This window comes from Pelodiscus sinensis, chromosome 15, assembly GCF_049634645.1.
Source record: "Pelodiscus sinensis isolate JC-2024 chromosome 15, ASM4963464v1, whole genome shotgun sequence".
NCBI lineage: Eukaryota > Metazoa > Chordata > Testudines > Trionychidae > Pelodiscus > Pelodiscus sinensis.
The window spans coordinates 10140243-10167698 of NC_134725.1; the positions used below are offsets into that span (position 1 = coordinate 10140243).

Genomic DNA, 27456 nt, shown 5'->3' on the forward strand with positions numbered 1-27456 from the left:
TGGGAGCCTTCTATTTATATGGAGCTTGGGGAGAGTGGGAGGGGGAGGTTGTGCTTTGCAATTCTGGCCGTGTCAGCTGGGTATTTTGGAGAAGATGAAACACCCTTGGAGAATCTGTTGCGACAGCTGACCTCTCCCACTGGGCCGGGAACACTTACGTGGGGCAGCCAAGTTTAGGTAGCTTTCCTCACCTGCCACTCCCTCTGCTCTGCTCCCTCCCTGCCTGCCTCCTTAGCCTGAGGCTGCTACACTGCAGCCAACATGTTGCTAATAGCTTCAGGGCAGGCTACAGCTCTCTCCTGTCACCATGTTAAAATACCCACTGGCCCTAAATTTTAGCAGAGCCGTGGTGCGCCCAACACTGTAAGGACACCGGGAGCAGGGCCGGAGTGAGCCAGGCAGGGAGCGTGAGTCATTCCCGTGTGCTCTGTGCCTCTACGGGGTTGCATGATGATCTGTGGTTCTGCACGAGGATGGAGTGGGGTTTTACAGACGGTCCTGGTGCGCCAGAGCAGCAGGCTGACTCGGCCCTGGCAGTGACACCTAGGACTTACTGCTGTCAGGCTTAGAAGGCCAGTTCCCAGTTGTGAGCTAGATTGGACCCTGCTTTGCCCATGGCACCCTAAGCAGCAGGCAAGTGTGTGTGTGTGTGGGGGGGGCAGGTTGCCCACCATATGGAGCACCACTGGCTGGGGAGGGTTTGACCAGGGTGGCTGGTCTTTCCCGTTGACGTTCCCAAAGCAAGAAGCTGTGGGGCAGACCAGCATTTCCCCTCTCCTTGTGGCCCCCAGCCTCCCCACAGGGCTGCAGCAGGCAATGCCAGAGCAGGAGGGGAAACTGCATCCCACATCAGTGCTGTGGGGAGGTTTTGCACCCAGGCTCGTGGAGCACGGTGGATGGCTGGGTGCTGTCTAAACCCACTCAGGGCTGGGCCAGGCTCCGCTGCCCCCCTGCACTGCCTGGCCACGTGCAGGGAGGTTCCCAGTGCCAGCACGGGGCTGCCGTAGACACTGCTCTCCCAGGCAGCGCAGCAGGTGTCGGGGGGCTTGGGGTCACGCTCACCCCAGCTGCTGAACATTGACAGACCTGGGGGGAGGTGCTTTTCGCATCCCCCGCTGCAGCTCTGACGCTCGTGCCAGTCGCTACGGGTCTATAATTTCAGTATGCAGCAGGCCAAGCCAAGCAGACGCACGCCTCCATCCCCACGGGGCGTAGGGAATAATGACCAGCCCACGTCGCTCGCTCCTCCTCTTTCTCGCTGCTTTGAAGGCTGGCCAGGCTTTTCTCTGGGCCTCACCCAGCTCCCTTTGAAGTGCACAGAAACTCTCTTGGTGGCGTCCAGGGCTTGGACCCATCGCATTTGTTGAAACAGGCCTGGGCTGCCTTTGACCTTCACAGATCTTGCCAAAGCTCCAGCTGGGGCTGTCAGTAGCGCTGTGTGTGTGTGTGTGTGTGTGTGTGTGTGTGTGTGTGTGTGTGTGTGTGTGTGTGTGTGTGTGTGTGCGTGTGTGTGCGCGCGCGCTGAGTCAAAACAACACACTGTGCAGTGCTGCCCTCTGGGGCGGGGATAGCCCCACAGAGGCAATGGGAGAGGTAGGGAAATCATTCCCTACCCCTCCTTGCCCTTTGGCAGCTGAATTTTATTTCCCTAGTGCCATCCCCCCCCACCCCTCATGCGTCCCGAAAAGCCCGTTGTCCCCATGGAGATACCAAGGGCTGGCTTTTAAGGCCCTTCCTTTCAGAAATGGACCACTGGGCTTTATCGTGGCCCTGGGATCGCCGCTGTTGGGCAGTGGGGGCAGAGGACGTCTACGTGCTTGTGCGGAACCAGGTGAGATCACTGGCTCACAATAAGACAGAATGACTTCACTGGTGCCTTGGCAGGCTCCACGCCAGAGCAGCGCTGCCTTGCAGTCCTCCAGAGATGGTGCGTCTCCCAGGCCTCTAGAGGAATGCCCAGCTCACCCAGAATTAGCCTGTAGTTACAAAATGGCAGAGCGCTCCTTCCTGAAGAATTGAGGCTAAACAAGGCCTATTAGGTTACCCAGTGCACTCCCCTGCCAATGCTGTACCTCCACCTGCCCTACATCCTCTAATTTAGAACAGGCTGCTTCCCGGGAAGACCATTCCAGAGGCTATTCAGTGCGTGACAGCCACCTAGCCTGATATCCTTGCCTCAGTGTTCTGCTTCATTTCAGCCCATTACTATACCTCTTCCCTCCCTCATCCTCTGCCCCGACTCACTGATTAGCAGCCGTACCTGACAGTGGCGAGGTGGTGATGGTTCGGCTCTGAGGCCTCCCTCCAAACGTTACCTCAGCCTCAGACTAATCCCAGGGTGCGGGACTTGTGAAGGTGTGAAAGTGTGGAAGGAGCAGGGGGCTAGGAGCCAGGAAGACATAGGGTTGCCAGATGGTTTAACCAAAAATACCGAACACACACACACACAAAACCCAATGGAAAAAAAATTCTGTTGAGAAAAAAGAAGGGGGAGGCCAAACTTGTTGAGCAAAAAAAAAAATTAAACATTAAAAATTAAAAATCAGCATGGCCCCTTTAAGAAGAGGCTTTTTTTTGCCAGTGGCCATTTTGTTTTTCTGTTCCAGCCATAAGACAAGCCCCTGCAGAACCAGGTAAGCGGGGGAGTTTCTGAGGGGGCCTGGCAAGAGGTCAGGGGACTGGGACCAGTTGCTGAGTGTGTTGTAGGGTTGCCAGGTGTCCAGTATTTTCGCCTCCTGGCAGGGAAAAAACCCCACAAAAATACCGGACATTTTAGGTGTCCAGTATTTTCTGAATTTTTTTAATGGACAGGAGGTGAAAATACCAGACTGTTCGGGTGAATACCGGACATTTGGCAACCTAGGCAGACACTTCCCGGTGGTGCCAGCTCAGCATTGTGCAGCTTCTGGCCTTGTCACTCGATCGCCTCTAGAGCAAGAATTAAGTTCTTTGCACTGAAATCAGCCGATAGAGCGTTTCCAGAGGAGTTTTGAGAGGGCACTGGGCACAAGCTAGATCCTGCAGCAGAATGAAGTCACAAGGCCTGACTGCCTGTTATGGTTCAACTGCTTTGTTTCCAAGAGGAATACACCACTGCCTCTGTCCTCAGCCCCTTGCCTGTTGGGGGCCTCTCCCATCATTCAAAAGTGTCGCCTCCCTTCCACCTAGGGACCCAAGGCCATAGGGCTAATGCACAGAAGTGCAGCTTAAACTATCGTGACATTGACGCTGTCAGCCAGGCCTGGTCTGTACTTGACAGCGCACTTTGGGAAGCCATGGTGAGCAATGGGATTCCCCGGGTGAGGTTACCTGCCGGGGACCACAGTGGCTGAGTTGTAAAGAGCAGACGCAGACTGCAATCCTTTCCTTGGCCTTAGGCACTTCAAGTGACAAGGCCTGCCAGGTGCACAGCCGTCTCTTTAGCCACTCATGAGCAGTGTTGTCTTCAAGTCATTGTTGTCAAGTCCAAGTCGAGTCTCAAGTCACTACAGTTCAAGTCTCAAGTTGAGTCTCGAGCCCCTAACGTCACTTTCGAGTCAAGTCCCAAGTCAAGTCTCAAGTCTTAATTTAAAAAATGTCAAGTCACTTTTGTACAAGCCATCAATATTGGCATTTTCGGACAATTTTTTCACCAAGTCGATTTAACAAAATTAGCAAGTCTCAAGTCGAGTGTCAAGTCACAAACAATGAGCCCGAGTCAAGTCTCAAGTCGAGTCACCTAGATGACTTAAATCGGAATCAAGTTCAAGTCGTGGGACTCGAGTCAACAACTCTGCTCATGAGCAACACAGCAACCCCCTCTGTCACAACAGAGACCAAGGGACAAGAAAAGCCTCCTAGGCCTTGAGGTGTCCTTTGGCAACCAGTGGAATTGCCGAGGCAGGAAGGGGCTGGTTAAGGGAGGAAGGGTGTCAGACTCAGGCCCCTTGCCAAGCAATGGTTAGGTCCTGGTTTCCATCCCACACCCCTCCCAATCTTTTAACACTAATGACTATTGTTACGTATCTTTCAAGCACAGGAGCACTCTGCAGACATGCAAGGAGTTCCCTTCGGACCCAGTCACTGAAGTTAGGCCTTGGTTTAAACACCTATCGAATCAGGAATTGGGATGTCACCTTGCGAGAGGGATCTGGGTGACAGTTAACTGGCAGCAATGACAGTGGCGAAGGGAAAGTGGTGCTGTTTCGGAAGGGCAGGCATTTGGATGACGGTGTCCTCACCACTAGGCATTGGGGGGCAAATGCTCCTGTTGGATGGGCTGGGCACAAATCAACTTCAGGCTTTGAAAAATCACCTTGGCTCTTCTCTGCTCCAGGAGAAACTCAGCCAGGTCGGAGGTGCTCGTCCTATAGCTGGAGCCAGCATCCACTGTCAGAGGCCCTGCAGCAGTTAGTGGCATAGCTAACTTTGCATAGCTCATCTGTGCACTGTGCTCCTTCTTTCCAACACATACAAGTTCTCCCTCCACTGGCCAGAAGTAATTATACCAAAACCATCTTAATATACAGCAGGGTAGTCATTAACTCCTTGGGTGTGCACCGTAAAACCATTAATCACAATGAACTAATGTGCTACTAATGGGGAAGTGAGCGCAGGTCCCCTGTATGCAATGGGAGCCATGTCAGTCCCAGGAAATAAGAGAGAGAGGCACAATCGAAAGCATGACTTTCTCAGCAGCAGACATCGGTCTAATGGAAGCTATTACTTCTCCCACCTTGTTTCCGCAATCCATTGGCACTTGGAGCACTTATTGCATGTGCTAGTCAATACGTTTCCTCCCTCTCCGCAGGATGCTCTGATTTATAGCATAACTAGGTCTTGGAATCATGCAGGGGTGGGACTGCAGGATCTCTGGCATACAGTCTGGAAACCAGCCTTCTTTCATAGAATCATAGAACACTAGAACGGGAAGGGACCTCGAGAGGTCATCAAATCCAGTCCCCTGCCCTCACGGCAGGACCCTGTACTGTCTAGCCCATCCCCAATAGAGTCTATCCAGTCTGCTCTTAAATATCTCCAGAGATGGGGATTCCACAACCTCCCTGGGCAATTTATTCCAGTGTTTGACCACCCTGACAGTGAGGAAGTTTTTCTTAATGTTCCACTTACACCTCCCTTGCTGCAGTTTAAGCCCATTGCTTCTTGTCCTATCCTCAGAGGCCAAGGAGAACAATTTTTCTCCCTCCTCCTGGTCAGGTGTGAAATGTCAGTTCTGGCTTCTCTTGGTGGCTGCTCTGAAGAGCCAACTTTCTGGCCAGTGTGCAGACAGCCCCCACCCCTACGTCCAGGGTAACCAGGAGTCCAACTGCCAGAAAGGCCACATGCCTTGTGCCGGGGCTACAGTCTGACTCTTGCCTTAGAGGGGCTTTTATATCCATATCTGGCATCCAGCAGGGATCCAGGTGACACCCCCTAGCTCACCAGGTTCCAGCTCAAGGGTCCTGTACTAAGGGACTAGGTTCTGCTTTCTCTGACTCTCTGCTCTGATGACGCCCTACCCTCAGCTGCCCCGAGCCCCTCTCCTAGGGCCCGTTTTGCCTGTGCGTTCCTGGAGGCTCCAGTTGCTTGCGCCATAATCCTGCAGCATCATCACTGGAAAAGCAGCACCTGCTTTATGTCTCTGCTCCACTCTCTCCCCTGCCTCTGGTGCCAGGATGAAGCAGGGTGCTCTGCCACCTGCCGCTAGGAGGGTGGGGAACCCAAGCTTCTTCCTCTCTAGAGATTCTGGGATTCAGTCCAGCTTGTCTCTCATGATAAGGGTGGAGGGGCAGTCTTGCAAAATTCTGCTGCCTCGTCTTACCCACCCCTGACCTGGTGACACAGTGCACAGAGGGAGAAGGCAAGCGGAGGCCTCATGCCCTTAACCATTGCTCAGATGCTCTGGCGTGTATTCAGGGCAATACCCCAGTTCCCAAAGCAACCCATGCTTATTAACATCCATCTGGGAGGGGCTGCTAACCCAGTCTGTTCCAGTGTTGGTTTCAGTCCTGCCTGGCTTGTGTTACTAATTTCTGCCTGCTCCTTGTGTGCCGCTAACTATTTGGAGGAGACGGAAAGCAGAAAGGGTGGAGCGGGTCACTGAGCCATACAGTCAGTGTTGCTGCACCTAGCTTTTGCCAAGACAATAGTTGATGAGGCATTTAAGTCAGTGGCGGGTAAAGACTCTGCCAGCTGGGTACCGCACTGGTGAATAAGGCGGTAGTGGCTGGCTGCAGATGGCAGGGCGATGCCATGAAGCCATGAGCAGATGGCCAGGCACAAATATCAGGCATGCACTAATAAATAAAAAGCACTTCCCAGGCCAGTCGAAGCTTTGAGGCAGAAATCACAGTGTCCACAAGCAGCAGGGGGGAAAAAACAGCCCTTGCAAGTCACTTTTGGAAAGGAGAGTTCTCAGCTCCAGCCTTAGCCTATTGGGTAGCAGAAATATAGCTGACGGCCCGGACATGTGAGGCCCATGTGCTGAGCCCCTTCTATGAGTGCTGAGTTCTCTCAGCTGTCACAGGAGTCAAGTCACTTACTTACGGGCCCTAATTTAAGTGCCCCTGTTTGGATCAAGTCCTGTGCAGGGAACAGCACCCAGACTGTAGCTCTAGCCACTAGCCCATTCAGTGCAGTGCAAGCTATCTAAGTTTGCTTCCTTGTCATAGGCTTTCAGTCCCAGGGCTGGCAGGAGATGAGTCCATTGCAGCTGCAGCTCTTTCATCTCTTAGGGAGAGGACGAGTGTCTTGTATTAAACAGCAGCCTGAAAGTCTTATACCTGGGCAGCCTCAACTTGACGCTTATGCCTTGGCTGGCCACCCAATGGGACTGACCTTGCAGCAGAAACCACTGATCCTACAACGCTGTGAGCCATATCTGCCTGGGGAGTGTGCATTGCCTAGGTTGCATTCTGGCACCGGTGCATCTCTGTCACATTGCAACATAGCAAAAAGCATTGGCACAAGGCCCCCGCATGGGGACTCTGCCTCCTCACAGTGCTCTGGAGGCTAGGGACAGGAAAATCAGGGCTCTCCTACAAGCGGGCGGTTCCATATCTTGCCAGTCTTGGAGGGCTGAGGGCTGCAAGCATTGCCTGGGGGAGGAGAGAAAATAAGCCGGGCCAATTAGGAAAGTCATGAACAGGAGCGACACAACTCCCTCATTGATCTGCCAAGTATGGCTCTTAGACAGTCCTGAAGCCTTGCGATTTACCTTTGTCCTGCAGCAGCTTCCTGACTTGGAGAACTGATTCCACTAACCGGCTGATGTTCCTTGCCTATAGGACATGTGGGATTCTAAGGCTTCAGTTCTGGACCAAGGCCTATATAGATGCCTTGTATAGAGCTATGACCAACAAGTTGCTTTTTTTTTCTTTCTTCAAGCTACAGGGCTCATGATTGTCCACACCACAAATAGATTTTTTTTTCTGTAACAGGCTGAGAGGCTCCTTGTGCTGCACAGCAATTAGACATGTCACTCCAATGTTTGCTAACGGAAGTAGCCTGTGTATTCCATTGTGGTGGGATATTTCCCCCCTGTAATTCCCCCAAACACCACAGGTCCTGGGAGCATGAAGGGCTGCCAAGAACTGCAGATTATTTAGAAGAGCTTTTTCTTTGGAAAGGTGCCTTCCAGGCTCAAGTACTGCATAGGGCATTGGCATCTCTCTCCCAGCCACCACTAAAGTGTGTGGATGGATTTGGGATAGGGGACAGTAGGCAGCAGAGAATCCAATGGCGTCATTCTACTGAAAGCAGTTGTTTTTGCACAACCCAGAAGGCAAGAATGGACTCCAGTCCCTTTGGCAGAGCTGCATGGGGCGGAGTGTTAGTGTCATTGCATGTCGGCATCAGTAAAGCCTATGGGCAGTGCTGAGAGCAGGAGTGTTGCAGGCCGGAGCAGCAGTGTAAACGCAATGCTCCATGGTGTCACTAAGGCTACGTCTACACTGCAGAGCTATTTCGAGATACCAGAAGTATCCCAAAATAGCTATTCTGCATCTTTAAAGCAGCCCGTTATTTCGAAGTAGATTTTGAAATAATGGGGGCGCTATTCCAGTGTCCCTGCAACCCTAATTTCACGAGGATTTAGGGACTTGTTGGAATAGCACTTTATTTTGAAATTTGGCGCTGTGCGGACAGTGCCATATTTTGAAATAAGCTATTTTGAAATTACCTCAAAATCAATGACGGGGTGGGGGGAAGTTGCCCCCAGGTGCCATGCCGCTGCGGGGGGGGCGGGGAAAGGGCGCACAAATTTAGCTGCCAAAAATTATGTTGTTGAGTTTGCTCCAGCTGCTGGAGTCTCTGCCACCTTCCACTCACTCAGCAGCGGCTGCCTGCAGGTGGCTCATTGCACCACGTGCTGCAGACCAAAGAGGAGTGGGAGGGGGGTGGGAAGCGGGAAGTGCAAGCCAGGGCAGAACAGCCCTGGTGAGTTCTGCTGCATGCGCTCTCCTCCTCCTCCTCCCACTTACACCCTGGCTCTCGTGCGCACACACCGCTCGCGTGCAGCCAGCCTTCTCCGGTTGCAGACGGTGCTGACCCACACGCTGGGGTCCCCCCTGCCTGCCTCCCCACCCCACCCTCTGCCTCCAGCTCTCCTTGTGCTGGTTGCGTGGTGGCTCAGCCAATGGAGTACATGGAGCTGGCACATGCTGGGAGCCAATGGCAGGAGGGGCTTGGCCTGCACCAGGGAAGAAAAATTGCAGAGGAGACTCTGGGGATGGGATCTAGACACTGATACTCCTCTGCTCCCGTCTGTCCCCCTCCCCCCCCCATGGGTAGGCTGTGAAGTGTCACTGTGAGAGTGACAGGCACCGGGAGCGCACTGCTGGAGGTGGTGGTAGAAGAACTGGGAGGGAGGAGGGAGCAAGAGTGAAATTAGTGAGTGCAAAATGCTCCTGTAACAAATGATTGGGGGGGGGGGCAAATTTTGCCTTTGCACCTGGGCGCATAACACCCTTGCTACACCGCTTTTCGAAATAAGTGATGCAATTTGCATAGCACAAATTGTGTAGCTTATTTTGAGGAAAGGGTGCAGTGTAGATGCACCCTAAAGGAATAGTAAGGAGGAGAGGAAGCGGGGTGTAGGGGCTGCTCTCTTCCTTCTCCCCCCAGCCCGCTGGTTCCTGGTTCCTGCTCCTGCACCAGCCGGAGCCCTCCCCACCCAGCTGCCTCCCTGCCTGCCTGTCCGTCTGCTGAGGCCTGCTCCCCGGACGTCGCTGCACCCCACCACCACCACCACCACCACCACCATCACCACCTCTACCACCACCTGCTGCTGTTGCTGCCTGGGGGAGAGGGGGGGCCTACCAGCTGCCCTCCCTCTCCCCTCCACCACTGCTCCAGAGGAGGAGAACCACCCCACCAGCACCTACCACCCGGAGGCCTTCCACTGCCGCCTGCCCGCTGCTGCTGCTGCACCCCGCTGAGGGGGAGAAGAGGAAACCACTGAGAACTGTGGAGGGGGTTTGTTCATAAACTGAGCTTTTTCAACCTGAAAAAAAAAAAAAAAAAAAAAAAGGAATAGTAGGTGCACTGCTGGTCAGGAGTAGCGTTGGCAGGGCTGTGTTGGGGCAGGAGGAGCAATGAGGGGCATGGCTAAAGCTGTGAAGGGGAAGCTTGCAAAATACTTGGCTATAAGTTGCAGGGCAAGGCCAATGCCAAATGAAGCCAATGGAAACATCCCATTTGCTACCACAGAAGATGATCCAGTCCTAGATCTCTTACTCTAATAAAAATCCTCCTCCGGTGCATGTGAAAGGAACACAGAAAACGAGTTCATAACAAGAACTAATACTGTCAGAACCTTTATTTGAACCTTTGTTTTTTCTTTGAACTTGGTTAACAAATTAAATACCTCAGGAAGACTAAAGAACACAGTATGCTTTTCAGCGGAGATCAAAGGTAGTTTTACAATGACATAAAATGATCAAATGCTTCTGTATAATTTGTTACTGGTCGGCCAACAGTCAACAGTGATGGAGACACACTATTCCCAGAATGGTTCTTCTCCCTTCTTTGTTCTACACATTTTTGGTTAATGTATTAGACACTGGGCCTGCCATTGGGGCCCTGAGAACATCAAGCCTGTTAGATTTGGGGGACTGCTCACCAGATATCTTTCAGGTCATAATCAGTGGACCTTCTATTGACTCAAGCTGGACTTGGTGTCCCAGAAATCAGAGAGTGGGAGATCTTCATCAATGATTAGGGCTGCCGGAGGAAAGGCACCAGTCCTTAGTCAGGAAGCTATGCACAGGTTTTATTTTTAAGTTGAATGGCTTATGGTAATATGAGAAGCTCCAGTACTTTTGGCAATAACCGGTCTGTCTCTGTCACATGAAAATTTCTATGTCACAACAAAAGTCATATGACCTATTGATTTCCTGGAAAAACCTACTGGACAGTAAGGACTAGGGTCAAAATATCCCTCCATGAATGCCTCAAGTTAGGCACCTGAATCCACATTTTTCATATCCTAAGTAAGTGTCCTGATTTTCAGAAAGACCAAACACCTGACATCATTGAGTGAAGTCAATGGGAACAATGATCAGTGCCTATGTCAATCAAGACATTTACTTGGATAACTAAATATGCTACAAGGGCTAGATTGTTAAAGGTATTTAAGTGGCCTCATTTCCACGGGACTTTAGAAACCTAAATAACTTTAAAATCTGGCACAAAAGAATCTAACTTTAGACACCAGTTTTTGAAAATCTTGGCCCTAAAGTGCCAAATAGTTCACCTTGAAGTTAGTGGAAGGCAGCTATTGATTTCAATGGTGCTATACCGGTTTACATCCACCAAGGAGCTGGCCACACCGATTAGCATATCACATGGTTTCACATCCGGCTAAGCTGCACTGAGGCAGGTCATGATTTACACTGATGCAACATGGACTCAACTAGAGATTTGCAGGAGCACAGCTGCACCACTTGCTAACCCCTCCATATCTCCCAGTGCAGTCAAGGCTTCAAAGGATTCCCATATCATCCTCCCCATATGGAAACTTAGCAGCTCCTATGTGGAGCATGTGGAAAAGAGTCCAATCAGGGAATGATAAGAGGAAGGGTGATCTACTAGGGTTGGAACTCGGGACATAAGAACGGCCGTACTGGGTCAGACCAAAGATCCATCTAGCCCAGTATCCTGTCTGCTGACCGTGGCCAGTACAGATGCCCTAGACTCCTAGAGGGAGGGAACACAAACAGGGAATCATAACGTGATCCCTCCCCTGTCATCCATTTCCAGACAAATTGAGGCTGGGGACACCATTCCTACCCATCCTGCCTAATAGCCATTGATGGACCTAACCTCCATGAATCTATCTAGCTCTTTTTTGAACCCTGTTAAAGTCCTAGTCTTCGCAACATCCTCTGGCAAGGAGTTCCACAGTTGCACTGAGTAAAGAAAAACTTCCTTTTGTTTGTTTTAAACTTGCTGCCTATTAGACAGAAGGACAAAAGGGTTCAACTAAATCCCTGTGTGGCCTTGAGGAAGTCACTTAACCAACCCTGTGCTCTGATTCCTATCTGTAAAACTGTAAAACAGTGAAACTACTTCCCACCTTCCCAGGATAAAAGCCATGACTGCTTGGGAGGGGCTCAGATGCTCCCATGACGTTGGCAGTATAAGTTGCCCAGATAGACGCAGGGGCTACTGAGTGATCTAAGAAGCTCTAATAAAACAAGTGGGGAGAGGGGGGAGAGAAGAGCAAGTGTAATCCCCATTAGTGACTTAAATTATAAGCTAAACAACTGCTTCTTGTTACCAAAGATACCTTTTTCAAAGGAGCTGTGACTTTAACAGAAATTGGGTCATGAATTTTCCACTGCTCTATTAGTTTCCATCTAAATGAGGCTTCTCTGTGAATTAGTCATCCTGGTGCAAGCTGATCCCAGTTTGTCTGGCGGAAGTCTCCATCTCAACAGAGCTTATTGCATTCTGCAGTTTCAGCAGTTACTTCTCTGACAATGCCCGTACCCACAATGGCCATGGCCAAATAACCTGACAGGCTCCCTGATTGTGAGGCCTCCAATGGCAGGACCCAAATATCATCTTTAAATAATGCTCAATAAATAGAAGAAATAAATATTAAATAACGGCTAAGTTCTCTTAGCCTTTTCAGTATATGTACAATGCATAGCAAAATAATATGGATTGGCTGTTTGCAGACAATAGTTTGGTACGACTTTAAAATAAAATACATTTAAACCATAACAACTGGAATAAAGCAAAAGATCTGACCTGTGTAGCTCAGTGAAAGCAGCAAGAACGTAATGAGCTTTAACAATGTCCAATTCCTTGCTCTTTAGCACAGAAGCCAAAGAACTGAATTCTGCAGAAAGGTGTAAATTGGGTGTGGAAAGCCAGGTCAGAAAGATCACAAGGATTCTGATTTTGCAGAGAAGGGGAGGGCTATTAAGAGCACAAGGAGCAGTTAGGAATAACACAACCCAGAGGGACACGATTTAGAACACTATGCATTTTACAAGTGAGAACCTCGTGAGGTCCCTGGGTTCTAGAATGTAGGAGCTTTAAAAGCTCCATTGGGGTATGGGAACAAGAGAGAGGGAAGGAAGTCTAGCTATTTTATAAACCCTTTAGAACTATCCAGAGAGTTTGAAATGTCCTAAAGAATCCCTTACCCTCAAGAACAGCTGGCTCGCCTCAAATAAGCCATGATTCATATATGATTGAGTTGCATTTCCAGTAAACGAAGGATGCTTTTTGCAGAACATTGGCAGAAATCAGAGAGGTCAGTGTGCAAAAACTCTTCAAAAGCAACAAACAGGCAAAACACTGTTTAAAAAAAAAGCAGCTGGTAAAAGGCACAAAAGACAGAAAAGCTGGAGGGGGTTTCGCAAACTGGCAGAAATCCCAAATGTCAACCAAGAAGCAGGGCTGCCTTTAGGTCTGCCCTGGAAATTAACTTAAATTAAAAGAGCTCCTCTAATGAGTGAAAAAAACAACCTAGTCCAGAGCTTGGCTGGACTTTTTCAATGGTGGTTAGGTTTTTGAAACATCTTCAGGACTGCTGGTTCTTTTATACCATTACTTCCTTTGTCTACAATGGCTACATCATCTCTTGGTAACAAAAAACATACAAACATCCTGTAGATAGCAACCACAGAGGAACCAGAGTTTCTTCTTCTTCTGAGAAGCCAAGTTACATTTTGTGCTCTGACTCAAGGAGAGCAGGGAAATATACTTTTCAGCCAACTGGCATTTATGAGACTAGCACTGGGCTGTTCTGTGATTTCCTTTTGCAGGATTTCAAATTTCCCTCCCCTGTCCCATTTAACCAGAGAGGAAGTGGAAGAATTCTTGTTGTACCCTCTGTGAGATCACAGGCTTTTGAAGCATAAATAGAACCCATTACCATTCATTTCGCCATTGTCACTCACTGGACTCCAGCATAGAGAAGGGTGGACAAAAATGTTGTAATGACTCCTAATTTTCAATGTACAAAGACTATGCAGAATGTCCTTCGGATGCCAGTTGACCTTTCACCCCCATCCCTCCATCACAATAAAGTGGACTTTATTCCGTGTTGCTTTACCATCAACTTTAACATGTGCTAAGGTCAGATACGTCAAGATCTTCCCTTGACGCAAAATGACCATCAAGTTCTGAGCCCATCCTTGTGAGCCTTCGTGCTTGGAAGGGGACATGGATACATGGACACAAACAAACAAATCCAAAAATAACTTATCATTCCCAAAATATAATAAATAAATACTGTTAATGGTGACCAGTCTGACATAGAGTTAAAAATAGACTAATAATCACAAGAATAATAAATAATGTAACAGGCTTACTCCAATACAAGTCTATTTGGGAAACCTAAGGAGTTTTAGCTGCCATGGGATAGTATGATCAGAGGCAATCCTTTTTCAGTGGATCAGCAGGCCTACACAAAGGACAGTGTAGGTGCAGCATGATCCTGGGAGCCATCTCTTTATCCTTGACCCATGTATGCTACTCCCATCAACATGGACTGAGGACAGTGCATGAAGCTTTGTTCGTAGGTAATAGTCATTAAGGAATAGTCATCAAGTCAACACAATGTTATACTATTTACACAAGTTTTACAAAGCCCCTTTCCTGCATCTCCTTTGAACTGCCTGGTCAAGTGCTTAATTACAGCTGATGTGTATGGACACTCAACATATACAGGGCTTATTCTTTCAACAGAAGTGCAATTAGGCCTTGATCAAATGTTCTAGGCCTCCCACAACTGTGACTGCATTCTACTGGGAAAACAGAGATGTAAAATAAGAGACTTGGCTAGCGTTTGGGCATGGGGAGTAAAGATCCTGAAACAGCTCTTGCTGTAAACCACCAAAGACAGAGAGACTGTGTAACATCTAGAAAAGGAGATATGCAGTGGCTGTCCCCTGCATGTTATGATGACACCCCGTAAACACTTACACAGAGAGAGTAGGAGGTATTTATACCAGTCATGACTTTGTAAAGTTTGTAGGTGCAGCCCTAGCAGCAATCCCAGATTTCTCTTTTATAGAGAGGTTGGAAAGTGGAAATCATTTGGACCCTTTTCCCTAGCAATGACACATCAACCCATGGAACACACGGAGTTGAACCTCCACTAAGCAGGGTTCTGGCATATGGGGGCAGCAGCAAAGCTAATAAAACAACCTTTGCTATGTGGCAGCAGTGCAATACCATAGTCCTGAGATGGGTGGGAAGCGAGGGCCTCCATTGTGTGAATGGGCCTTCTGAGAGACAGTGCTGTTGGGAGGGGCACTAAGCTGTGGAGTCAGATCTTTCTATATTTACTGCACATAAACACTTCCCTTCAGGTCATGCCTTTGCCTGTTCACTTTAAGTCTCCATGATTCCGGGGTGCAGGTGGCTCTACAAGTCCAGCCTTCCCTCTCCTCCTCAGTGAGGGCAGATCAACTTTCTTCTTGGCCCCCTCGGAACACTTTGGTCCTTGTGTCATTAGGACTAAATGGGGTAATCGTAGTGCAAGGCAGAGGGAAGGAAGGGAGAAACAAATAACTTAATTTCAAGTGATCTGCTCTGAGCACTCAGCTGTTGTAAGAAAAGAAAACTCTCCAATGCCAATTGAGCCTGCACCTGGGAGAGGCCTTTGTTAGGCAGCAAATCACCGTAACAGCACAGCCAGCTGGGCTGGCAATCATTGCAAAGAGTAAACAAAGGCAGGCCTGGCACACAGGCTGGAAGGACGACCACTGCCCTCCCAGATAAGTGTCAGCAGCTTGTCAGGAAAAGGACGATGGATGGGTACATCCCCCCTTCCTAGATCCTGTGTCTTCCTCCTCATGCCTCCTCTCCACCAGAGTAGTTGTTAGAATACACCAGAAAGCAAAGTGTTCCATGCAGCAGCTGCATCAGAGATCTACAGAGAGGATGGGGGGAGGTGTAAGATGGGGCCGCATTGCCTCCTGCTATGTTGCAAAGGGCAGTGACAGGTTAATTTGGAAGTGTTTCCACAGCAAGCCCTGAAATTTAAGCCTTCTGCTTGAAACTGAAACCAAATTCCTTAGAGCTGAATCTAAAAAATATTCTGTTGCCTTGCATTTGGGTGAGGGGGAAAAGTGCATAGTCTGCTCATTCTTGCACCCGTGATTTTGCAGAAGGAACAATTCCTAGAGGTCTAGTGTCACTGAGTACAATGTATGAGATGTGTGTGTATGGGGAAATGAAGGGGGAGGCGGGATGCCAGCAAGCTCTACCATATGTCACTGTGAATCTTCCAGCAGCAAAGGCGGGAAGAATTTCCAGCAAATGGATCTGGTGCTAAGAGTAAGGAATCCATGGGCAGGGCCGGGTAGTCATTATTCTCAGCTGTCCCCTGGAAGACAGTTGGGGATTGATTGGTTATTTTGTTCCCAGTTGCTCACCCTTTTCTCAACCCTGCACTCTGCTTTGCAAAGAGAGGCTATCCAGCCAGGACTCTCCTATCCCACCCCAAAAACCACCCCATCTTGCACTATAGCAGTGGCTCCAACACCCGCGGGGAAGAGGGCTGTTAGTCAGCGGGGTTGGTGGTCTGTAGATAAGTAGCTTATCAGCCACTGGCTGCTCACCTAGGACAGCTCCTCAGACTAACCAACCAGCTGAGACACTTACTGCCATTAAGTGTGCACATCTTATTCATCCTCCCTCCCCCCCCCCGCACTCCCTGCGCCAGCCTGCTTGTTTGGCTCATCCTCCTGTTATGTCTTAGTCTGCAAGATCATGGGGGCAGGGACTGTTGTTTCCTGTATGACGGTACAGTCCCTGGCACAATGGAGCCCTGATCTGGTTGGCCATTGGGTGCTAAGTAGCTGCAGCAGGGAGCATGGCTGTAACTTGCCCAGTTGCTACAGTATATGGGCTCCTTCTTTCATTAAACATGGAGATGGTCTCCGTTGCAGGGTGGGGGTGGGGGGAAAGGTATTCTCCTCCTCCCTGCCCACATACAACAAATCTCTGTAACGAGGCTTCTTCACTTTGAACAGCTCTGGACCAGGCATTGCCTTACACTGAAGCTGGCCGCGGGGTAAGTAGGGAAGGCTGGAGGTGTTGCTGTCACAAATTGTAAGCTCTTTGGGGCAGGGACCTTCCTCTTTTTTATCTAGCACTTGGTGCACTGGGGTCCATGATTGGAGCTCCTGGGGGCTACATACCAATGCACTGGAATTTTCCATGTCCATGTGAGCCGGTACCAAGAAAGACCTGGAATTTACACTGCAGTATCCTGGCACGATATAGCATTCCCCTACGGAGCAGCCACCAGCAGAAACCTTCCAAGAGGTGGCCCTGCAGTGCTCTGGGGCTGAAAGCTCAGAGGAGAGGCACAGCCTGAAAATTCTTAAGCGTACTGGCAAGACTTTTCTCCTTGCACCGAACCCTCATTCCCAATTCTGCTTAAAATCTTGCTGGCAGCATCCATCACAGGTCATATTGCTGGGGTGAGGGGAGGGGAAGAGAAACAAACTCGTGACCTAGCAACAGGGACGGGGGGGGGGGGGGGGAAGGAATGGCCACTCCCAAACATTCCGTTACTCAGTGGAAATTATTTCTATGCATTCCAAGCTGGAATAGGCTGACCTGTGGACAGTGACTGACTATACTTCACCGGGGAAAGGGCACAGTGCGCATGCCACCTCCAGTGAAGGTGAATCAATACTGCAGAGGACTCTGGGTTTCCCTTTGTAGGGCAGAGACCCTGCAGTAATGCTTGGAGGGCACCACACTGGGAGCTTTGACATTGGCCTCAGGAGAGGCAGGGCCAGACCCAGTCTTTCTCTGCCTGTCCCAAAAGCCTTGAAGAGGCTTTCCATTATTCCTCCTCCCACCACACAGTTGGTGCTTGCTGTCTGCGGGCCAGGGAAAAAGCAAGGATTTGCTCACTCTGTGGGTTAGCAGCTGGGAAATGCTTCCTTAGAGACAGGCAAGGGAGGGGTGGGGAAGCTGGTTCATAATCAACCCAGCTGCTGCAAGGTGTCACACCTCCCTCTCTGCCCCTCTCCTCTCTGCCCATTCCTGTGACATGCCCACGTGTTCCCCAGGGCAGCCAGCACTGCTCCAGGGCACTGGTGGCTGCCACAATACAAACATTAAATAGGAATCTACCCCCAGGGAGGTTGGAGGAGATAGGAATCGAAAGAGACGCCACCCATGCGCGTGACAGGGAGAAGGGGATGCCCTAGCGCCGCGTGCTGTCATAGCTGTCAGCTGAGTCGTCACTCTTGCTCCTGCTGCTCCTGGGGCCTGAACTCCGGCTCCGGCTCCGGCTCCGGCTCCGGCTCCGGCTGCTGTCACTGCTGCTGCTCCAACTTCTGCTCCGACTGCTCCTGTAGCTGGAGTAGCTGCGACTGCGGCTGGGAGAGCGGCTCACGCTGCTGTGCCAGGAGGAATAGCTGCTGGCGCTGCTGGAGGAGGACGGACTGGGCCTATAGTAAGGGATGGGGCGTTTCCGGGCACTGCGGAGACAAAGAGAGAGTCTCTCACTAGCGGTGTAATGGGACCCTGAGGTGGGGAGGAAGGGATCCTATGAGAGCTCTCCACAGAGCCCGTGCCCTTCCCCCGCTGGGGGGTCGGGGAGGCCCCAGGTCACTCCCTTACCTCGTGATGCGACGCGCTTCCAGGTGGCTAGGAGAATCTCTCCTGCGTTTCCTCATGGGCGAGTAGGACCTGCGCCGCCGCCGGTCCCGCTGGGACTCCTTCTCGCTGGAGCCATACTTGCGCTCTCTCGCTCGCTCCCTGGAATGGCCAGGTTAGAAAAGATCACTGCCTGATTTACTCTGCACCGTCAGCAGCACGGTTATGCTTTTGCTGGCAAGGGGAGGAAGAGCGGGGGCTAGAACCAACACCTCCACAGCACAGCCCTCTTTCTTCTCATTCGAGCTGCAAAACTAACCCCGCCAGCCTTCACTCCATGGCGTGACTGGTGCAAAAGAGGCAGGAGACATCTATCCCGCCTGTTTATGCCACTACTTAGCTGGGGGGTGAGTGAGGGTGCTTTTAACAGCACCCCCCAGCTGGCTGGGTGTGCACGCCATTCCCAGAGTTGGCCAGTCTGGATGCAGCACTGCATGGCGTGGCCATCTGCAACCGGTGTGCACTATTTCTGTGGGGCACGTCTGCCCCACAGAGCCTCAGCTGTGCCGACTTCATGCAGCAGTTCTCACAGTAGTGTTGCTGGCGTGTGCTGGGAAAGTCTCCCCAAACCTCCCTGATGTCCCGCCTGCTGCGCCGTGAGGCTCGGGAAGGAACGGGATTGATCCAGTTTAACATATCGCTTTCCCTATGTGCAAAGTGACGAGTGAAATAGGGAACCCTGATTCTCGTTTATTTTTGGGCCTCTTTGCACCACGCTGCCCGGCTGAGTTAGGCCAAAAAACCACAGTGGCTTTTCAAATATGCAAAATGGTTATGATGGGCTCCTAATTGCTGTGAATATTAGAACCTGCTAGCAACGGTTTGGAATAGGGATGTTAAATTGTGAGTAATTGACTAATTGAATAGTCAATGCATGTTGCGTCCACTATTTGATTAGTCGATGGGGCGCCTCCGCCTTTGAAGAGTAGCAACTGCCCTAAGGCGGTTACTACACTTCACAGGAGAAAGTGGAGCCCAGGATCAGCTGGGGACTCCCCCGCTGGCCCCAGGTTTCGTGCGGTGCTGCCACTTTGCAATGCCGTGGGGAGCCCAGCGTCAGGGTCCCCACAGCGTTTCAAAGTGGCAGCGCTGCATGGAGCCTGGGTTCAGCAGCGGAGTTCCCAGCTGATCCTGGGCTCCATGCAGCGCTGCCACTTTGAAACGCTGTGTGCAGCTTGGGGACATCCCAGAGGCCCCAGGCTGCATGTGGTGTTTCAAAGCAGCAGCGCCATGTGGAGCCCAGAGTCCGGCCTCAGGCTCCATGTGGTGCTGCTGCTTTTAAGTACCCCCATCTCTACCCCCTTCTTTCTGATAGAGGCAGCAGGGGGTGGGGAGGAGCGACTAGGGGTGGGGAGGAGCGACTAGTTCGAACTAGGGAGGCTAATGAGGGCAACTGAAATTGCAAATGAAGTGCAGGATTTAAATATTCCGTGTTTCGTTAGCACGTTCCCGGGTGGTCGCCATTTTGGAAATTGACTAGCCCGGAGTAACTGCCCGCGTCTACACGCAGCAGTGAAACAGGAATTCGAAGTAAAACCCTAACTCAAATTAGCTGTTATTCCTCCTGGAATGAGGTTTAATAGCTAATTCGAGTTAGGGCTTTACTTCGAACTCCCGTTTCACTGCCGCGTGTAGACACGGGCAGTTATTCTGGGCTAAACAATTTCCAAAATGGCGACCGCCCGGGAACATGCTAATGAAGTGTGGAATATTTAAATCCCGCGCTTCATTTGCAATTTTGGTCATCCTCATTAGCCTCCCTTGTTCGAAGCAGGTCCTAGTATAGATGTACCTTTGTTGACTATCCTGTCAACTAGTCCTTCACATCCCTAGTTTGGAAACATATAACAGACTAGACTGTACCTAAGTTCCAAGTGCATTTTGCTTCATATGTATTCCAAGCACAAGCATCCGGATATTTAGGAAGTATATTACACCCACTGGTTAAGAGCTATCGTGCACACGAACAGGACAAAGCTGCCTTGGTTTCTAGGTAGGTTTAATCTGCTTTGTTTGCCATTTGCCTGCAGATTTGCAATGCTTTTGTCAGCATTGAAAATAACTGGCCTTAACATAGCAAAGGAAGGGGGAGGAATGTGATCAGGATCGGGGCCAAGCTGGCTCCAGGCTCCATACAGAAGTGATACAAGCCCCGAGTGTATCAACCCTGCGCCCAGTTTGATCCTGTGTAGGGCTTGGTTGTCCAACGTCTTTTGATGAGGCAGCTGGGCAGCCCTGACTGAGTTTCACTTGGCACAACTGGATTAACTCTGGGATGTGGGTATAACTTGCTTTCTGGAGAAAAAGGCCCATCCCTACTACACAGTCAAGGTCATCCTGAGGATTGATGGGGCCCTATGCAGTGCTGATGGCAGCCAAGGGAGGGGAATATTTTAGCGGTGTGATTTTATAGTCTTCAGCAACTCTCTACCTTAATGAAACATTTTTAAAGCAAATTTTAAACTAAGGTCCTGTAAATTAACACAGTACTTTCAGAAACTGACAGTACCTGGGGTTGGCAAATGCCTGTTTAATGGCTTCATTACCATTTCAATGGCTCTTTCACAGGTTCAGTGTTCTGCTAATAGCTCTGGCAGACTATTTCAGTTTAAGTTAACTAGATCCTCTCAGGAGGAAGCAGAACCACAGACCAGGGATAGGAAGAGGTGGGTGGGTGGACATGAAGACAGCACATTTTCTGGTGTCGTACACAATTGTGTATTTTGCCAATAGGTAAGGATGTCCCCTGTGCGCTCTTTAATGGACACCTGACATTTGCTCTTTCCTGCCCTGTCCTTTTCTTGTTACAAAACGAAGATCGTTCAGCCTGACAGAGACTGGTGACTGTGGATGGAAGGAGAAATCACATTCTATCCAGAAACACAAAATACACCTTGGGCTATAAACCCACATACAGTGAAGTTGAGAATTTTGTTCCGATAACATTCAGAAGCCCTGAAAAAATAACCCCATAGATTAATCCAGCCGGAATTCCATATAATTTGCTACATGACTTTGAGAGCTGATTTAACTGTCTGCTCTGCATGGAGGATAGAGATTGTCTGGCACTCACTGTGAGAGAAAGGGTTTGCCCTAGCGTCCTTCCTCTAATTTCTACCACTCCCATTGCAGTGCTTTAGCAGACAGCTTCCACCCAAGAGGTGGCTGCATTTCAGTGGTACAATTCACATCTATGGCTATGTCTACACTACAGAGTTTCTGGAATACCGGAGCATCCTGGAAAAACTCTGCCGCATCCAGGGAATGTGTCACTTTTTCAGATCAGTTTCCGAAAAAGCAGGCGCGCTCTTTCGGAAGCCCTGTATTCCTCATTTTATAAGGAATAAGGGCTCTCCTGAAAGAGGAGGTTTCCCCCACATTTGGCCAAGTGTAAACAGGCCACATGTTGGAACAGCCTCTTCAAAAAAAAAAAAAAAAGAATTGAAAAAAGATACGCAAATGGCGGTTTGCAATTTGCATACCTTTTTCCGAAAATAACATGCAGTGTAGACATTGCCTATATAAAAAGAGTGAGGCTCTCTGAGACCCTGCAGGATAGAAAGCACTTGGGAACATTTTACATCCTGGTTCAGCACTTCCCTGTGGTAACTGACCCCTAGTGCAGAATCTGGATGATCACCTTTGTCCTACAAACCTGTTTCTGTATTCCTGGCCTGGGTTGTGCATAAGCCCTTAAGACCAATGCTGAGCTGTTGCCAGGGCTCTCTGCTAAGGTATTTTGGCCAGGAAGTCCCTCAACCTTTCTGCAATGTGCAACTTTCCATATGGCCAGGACGAGCGCCTTCCCCCCTAGATTTCAGCCAGCCTATGCTCATACAGCTTGAAATGTGGGAACGCATAGTAGAAGTGAGCAAAGGACCTAAGTGGCAAAAGGCATTTTGGTAAGGAAACCACCATTGATTCCTACAGAGCACACATAATGTTCTGGGCCAAAAAGAACCGTACTGTGGAGCTGAGCAAGGCTGTTGGCACTGCTGCTAGTTTGTTCTCTGCACAGCGCGCTTTACCAAGTCAGCCAATGTAAGCTCCCTGTGCACAGGGCATTTCAATGAGCCTTCAAAATCCCATCTGCTAACTGCTGCTCAATTGGCGATTGTATGTTTTTCTGCACCAAGAAAATACTTCCCTGACAATGGCCCAAGCCCTCCAAGAGGCCTGTGGACTGGCATTTTCAAATTCATCCGGCCCTTTGGGCCTGGAGTGAGCTGCAACACCAGACCAACGAGTGCTCTGCTTCCAAAAGGGGTCAAAGTGAAGGCGGCACATTTCAGCAGGCCTCACCCATCAAATTCAACATACATTTTGCAGGCTTAACTTTCTTCAAAGGCCTGAAAAAGCAGGTCATGCCGCATCACTCCGCTCTACAACTGCTTAATGGGACCTTTCCACGGCCGGAATCCAGGTGCACTGAGGAATGGAGGGCAGTCTAGGAGGGAAGGGCTCGGTTGTAGAAATCCCCATATCCAGGTGAGCCTGAGTCTTGCCCCCTTCAGCTCATCTCCTTGCTCAATGCCTCTTCTCTCAAGAATCAGCATCAGCAGAACCAACTGGCAACATGTATGGAGATAGGCCATAAACAATGAGAGTGGGAATGCACAGACTTCAGAGACCTGGACATGCCTCACTCCTTGTCTGCATTCAAGGGCTTCCAATATGTGCGATAGCCAGATCCCCAGTGTATTGGGTGCTCTCACATGCAACTTCATGCCAATGAAGTGCAGCAGAGAAGCTTGCGAAGGGGTCACCCATGTATTATTCATAAACTCGAACTGACATGCTGCAAGGATGCTGTGCCACACTAGGGACAGACAAGTACCTGCTAGGGCTGTAGCGGGAATAACTGGGGCTCCGACGCGGTCGTGAGGTCCTGCTTCCAGGGCTTCTTTTGCAGGACTTGGATGAGTAGCTGGGGGAACGGGAATAGGACCTGAGAAGAGATAAGCACCATAAAAAGGGGGGGTCAAACCACAGCTGTGGTGGGAGGGTTAAAGGTGCACGAGGCTCCTTTTCAAAATCTGGGTTCAAAGGGGAACAAGGTCCCAAGTTTAATGTTGTCGGCCCAGCCTCTGATAAATGCGTCTTCACCTTGTAAATAAACGAGCCCCGTAGCTCGCCATGCACCAACTGGGATCTCTCTGCTGGCCCATCCTTTCAGAGGCAAATCTCATCGGTACTGCCAGAATTCTGAGTCAGCTCAGCCTAACTCTCGCTGCATTTTCAAGGCTCTTTGGCCTGTTGCCCGGACTCCCAAGCACTGTTGCAAATGGGACAGCTACAGACAACATCGACAGCCACTCAACTCGGCCTCACCTTTTTCCCGAGGAGCAGGATCTGCTTCGGGAGTACCTGGGCGTGGCCTTGTGATGCGATGAGCGGGAGCGGGCGGAGCGACTGGAGCCCCGGGAGGACCTCCCTGGGCTGGTGTACGACTCGCTGCGGGAGCCCGGTCTCAGCAGGGAGCTGCGGCCAGGCACATGCAGGGGGCTCTGCTTCTTCGCCGCCACGCCGTCACGACACGGGGACCGGAAACCTCTGCAAGGGACATTTTCCCACCTGGTAAAGTTGTTGATGGTGGCTAGAGAGCCCTGCCTCAGCATGTACTACTGACCAGAGACACCAATTTCCCCTGCAGGTGGAACGTGCTTTGCCTCTCCCTACTCTGTCTCACCCTGCCCCAACCCCTGCCCCATTCCACCCCTTCTCCCAAGCTCTTGAGTGTAACCCATCCTTGCTCCAGCCCGTCCCTCCCTGAACTGCCCAAACAGCGCCAATCAGCTGTTCATGGTGCTCAGAAAGCATTGTGAGGTCAGGGAAGGGTTTGATCAGTGGGCCCAGCTGTGGGCAAGAGGCACAGAGGGAGGAGGCAGAAGGGGAAGCGTGGTGGCCAGTGGGTGCTTCAGCCCATGACCACCCCACGTGAGCACCCCACCCCACGTAACCATTCTGCTCTTAGCGCCGCATGGATGTTGCAGCACAGCGCTCCAGTAGTGATTGAAAGGGCCCGGGGCTTTGGGTGCAGCTACAGTAGCAGCACTGGCAGCTGGGAACCCCAGGCCTCTTTGAATTGCTGGGCCCCAGAGCAACTGCCCTCTTCCCTCCACTCCCTGGTCATTGGGCCTGGGGGAGGTACAAGAGCGGGAGGAGACAGCCCCCATGCAAGCCCTGTTCTCCTGAGAGGCAGCGCTATGGAGGGGCTGAGGGCAGTACAATGTCTTTCCAGGACACTCTACTGGCTATCAGTAGCATGGCAGTGTAGCACGCCAGACCAGACCCGCTTACTTGCAGAGCTTCAGCCACTTATCCATACGTCATACCAGCCCGTACCAGCTTACTTTCACCTCTTGTTCCGGCCTCCTATGAAATCCATTGGGTTCAACAGTGACTGGGTTTATTAAACCGGAGTGGAATCAGGCCCTCAGACAGGGATGGGCAGCCATGAATGGCCCTCCTTCACCTCAGTGGGCTGCAGCAGCCCACAACCCATTGGGGTTCCCCCTACGCCCCCCTGGTCTGTCTCCCCATCCCTATGCACCTCTTCCACCCATCCTGTTATTTCCCCTCCCTCCCAGAACTTTTGGAGTCTGTGAAGCACCTGATTCCTGCCCTGTCTTCACTTCTCTCCCCCCCTCCTCCCCTCCAGTTGGAATGCTACAAACAGCTGATTCCTGGCATTCCCGCTCTGGGAGGGATGGGGTAGAGCACAAATCAAGCAATTCGTGCCTCCTTCAAAAGTGCTGGCTGGGAGGGGAAGGCGTAGGAAGTTTGGGGCTCCTGTGCTCCAGTACACAAGAGGCACGTTGGGGCGAGAGCAGCTGGGGGGCTGTGGGTGGAGCCCCAGTGGGCTGCATGTGGCTCGCAGGTTGCTCACCACTGCTCTAACACAACACCAGATTTCAGTGTCAGGCTGCACCTGGGTAAATCTGGAGGGGCAGCCTTGATTCTGGCCACACACTGATGTGAGCACAGGATGTGACTCTAAATTCTGCTGTCAGCTAAATGGATGCAAGTCCCACCCCTGTCAACAGGAGCCGCACCCCTATAGTTGAGAGCAGAATACTGTCTTTAAGGTGAAACACTTGAGACCTGACCTTTCTACTATGAACGTGGCTGTTTTTTTGCTGGTGTAACTCCACTGGCGCTAGCCCTGCTGTACCCAGGTCGGAGCACAAAGCTCTAGCTCTCTTCATCAGACCCTCGAAGTTGTTCACACAAACAGAGCATTGCGCAAGCGAGGCAGCTGGGCACATGAAATGGAAGTGCCAGCCACCAAACCCTCCCTGTGGTTGCCTGTAAACCTCCATGACCCTTTGGCTGTGTACCTCACGGAGGTCAGCCAGGCTGGAGAGAGAAGTAGGGCATGTGTGTGTGGCAAGAGGCTGGGATGCATTCTCCATCATGGGCACTGTCTCTCCTTCCCGGCTCCAGCCATGGCAGCTTCCAGGCACTGTAGGTGACACTAAGTCTGCACACCAGAGAATATGCTCAAAGGAATGCGCATGAGGAACCAAGGGGAAGTTGCTGGACAGGGGCAGAACCTGCAGGGCACAGGGGAATAACTGATTCTGCTGCCCATCTTTCCATAGGGCTTGTGGAAGTATAGTGAGCACAGCTTCTAGCTGGCTACCTCCCCATGGTTCGCCTGGTCGAGAGCCACTGCTGCTCCGCTGCATGCACGTCTGAGGCCTCATGTAGCTAAGCTGGGATACTCAGCACTTGGCCAAGTGAATCAGGTCTTTAGCTATTCCCTCTGGCCTTGGCGTTTAGCCATTCCCTCCGGCCTTGGCATTTATCCATTCCCTCTGGCCTTGGTGTTTAGCCATTCCCTCTGGCCTTGGCATTTATCCATTCCCTCTGGCCTTGGCATTTATCCATTCCCTCTGGCCTTGGTGTTTAGCCTTTCCCTCAGGCCTTGGCATTTAGACATTCCCTCCATCCTTGGCATTTAGACATTCCCTCCGGTCTTGGCATTTAGACATTCCCTCTGTCCTTGGTGTTTAGCCATTCCCTCCGGCCTTGGCGTTTAGCCATTCCCTCCAGCCTTGGCATTTAGCCATTCCCTCTGGCCTTGGCATTTAGACATTCCCTCCGGCCTTGGTGTTTAGCCATTCCCTCTGGCCTTAGCGTTTAGCCATTCCCTCCGGCCTTGGTGTTTAGCCATTCCCTCCAGCCTTGGCATTTAGACATTCCCTCCAGCCTTGGTGTTTAGCCATTCCCTCCAGCCTTGGCATTTAGACATTCCCTCCAGCCTTGGTGTTTAGCCATTCCCTCCGGCCTTGGTGTTTAGCTGTTCCCTCCAGCCTTGGCATTTAGACATTCCCTCCAGCCTTGGCATTTAGACATTCCCTCCAGCCTTGGTGTTTAGCCATTCCCTCTGGCCTTGGCATTTAGACATTCCCTCCAGCCTTGGCATTTAGCCATTCCCTCCAGCCTTGGTGTTTAGCCATTCCCTCTGGCCTTGGTGTTTAGCTGTTCCCTCCAGCCTTGGCATTTAGACATTCCCTCCAGCCTTGGTGTTTAGCCATTCCCTCCAGCCTTGGTGTTTAGCCATTCCCTCCGGCCTTGGTGTTTAGCCATTCCCTCTGGCCTTGGTGTTTAGCTGTTCCCTCCAGCCTTGGCATTTAGACATTTCCTCCAGCCTTGGCGTTTAGCCATTCCCTCTGGCCTTGGCATTTAGACATTCCCTCCGGCCTTGGCATTTAGACACTCCCTCCAGCCTTCAGAAGTTTGCCCCATGTACTTTCCTGCTCTTTTTCTACAAGTCCACGACAAATCAGTGAGAGAGGAGATCAAGCCACATCAAGACTGCAAATGGCCCAATGGCTGGATGTCTGGATCTAGGTCTTTGACTCATGCCTGTGTTTTGAGCCAAATGGAACCTCTTCTGAATGGCCTTGGGAAGGTGGCGTGTGTGTGTGTGTGTGTGGAGGCTGCTGCATGCAGAGGTTAAGGAATGAGGAGAAGATTTAACAGATTAAAGTTTAACACAATCAAATCTCATCCTTCATGGCACAAACTAAGTGCCACAGAGATCAGGAAGGAATTTCACACACACGGCACCATTGCCCAAGTGCATTATTGGTTACTTTTCACTTTTCTCTGAAGCCATTATTGGAGTCAAGTCGCCAGATTTGCTGCACCTGAATTGGGGTTAACTGCATAAGGAACAGAAGCTTCCGGGGGTAGCCAAGTTAGTCTGTGCAGGATTAACTGAAGGCACAAAAAGTCTAGTAGCACTTTATAGACCAACAAAACATGTAGATAAGGAACAGAAATTCATTCCTATTGGCTTGACCCCTGCAACAGAAGATACTG

The 27456-nt window shown here is 50.8% G+C and overlaps 1 protein-coding gene across 1 annotated transcript in view; it reads right to left on the minus strand.

The window, feature by feature from the left end:
* Window positions 1–15027: 15027 nt before the first annotated feature.
* SRRM4 (serine/arginine repetitive matrix 4) overlaps window positions 15028–27456 on the minus strand; it is a 154553-nt gene continuing 142124 nt past the window's right edge. The window contains exons 10-14 of the mRNA XM_075898142.1: window positions 23455–23676; window positions 22961–23071; window positions 18088–18225; window positions 17596–17945; window positions 15028–15373 (exon numbers count right to left, since the gene is read on the minus strand). Of these exons, the coding sequence (XP_075754257.1) occupies window positions 17669–17945; window positions 18088–18225; window positions 22961–23071; window positions 23455–23676 (748 nt within the window). The 3' untranslated portion in view covers window positions 15028–15373; window positions 17596–17668. The remainder of the gene's footprint in view (window positions 15374–17595; window positions 17946–18087; window positions 18226–22960; window positions 23072–23454; window positions 23677–27456) is intronic.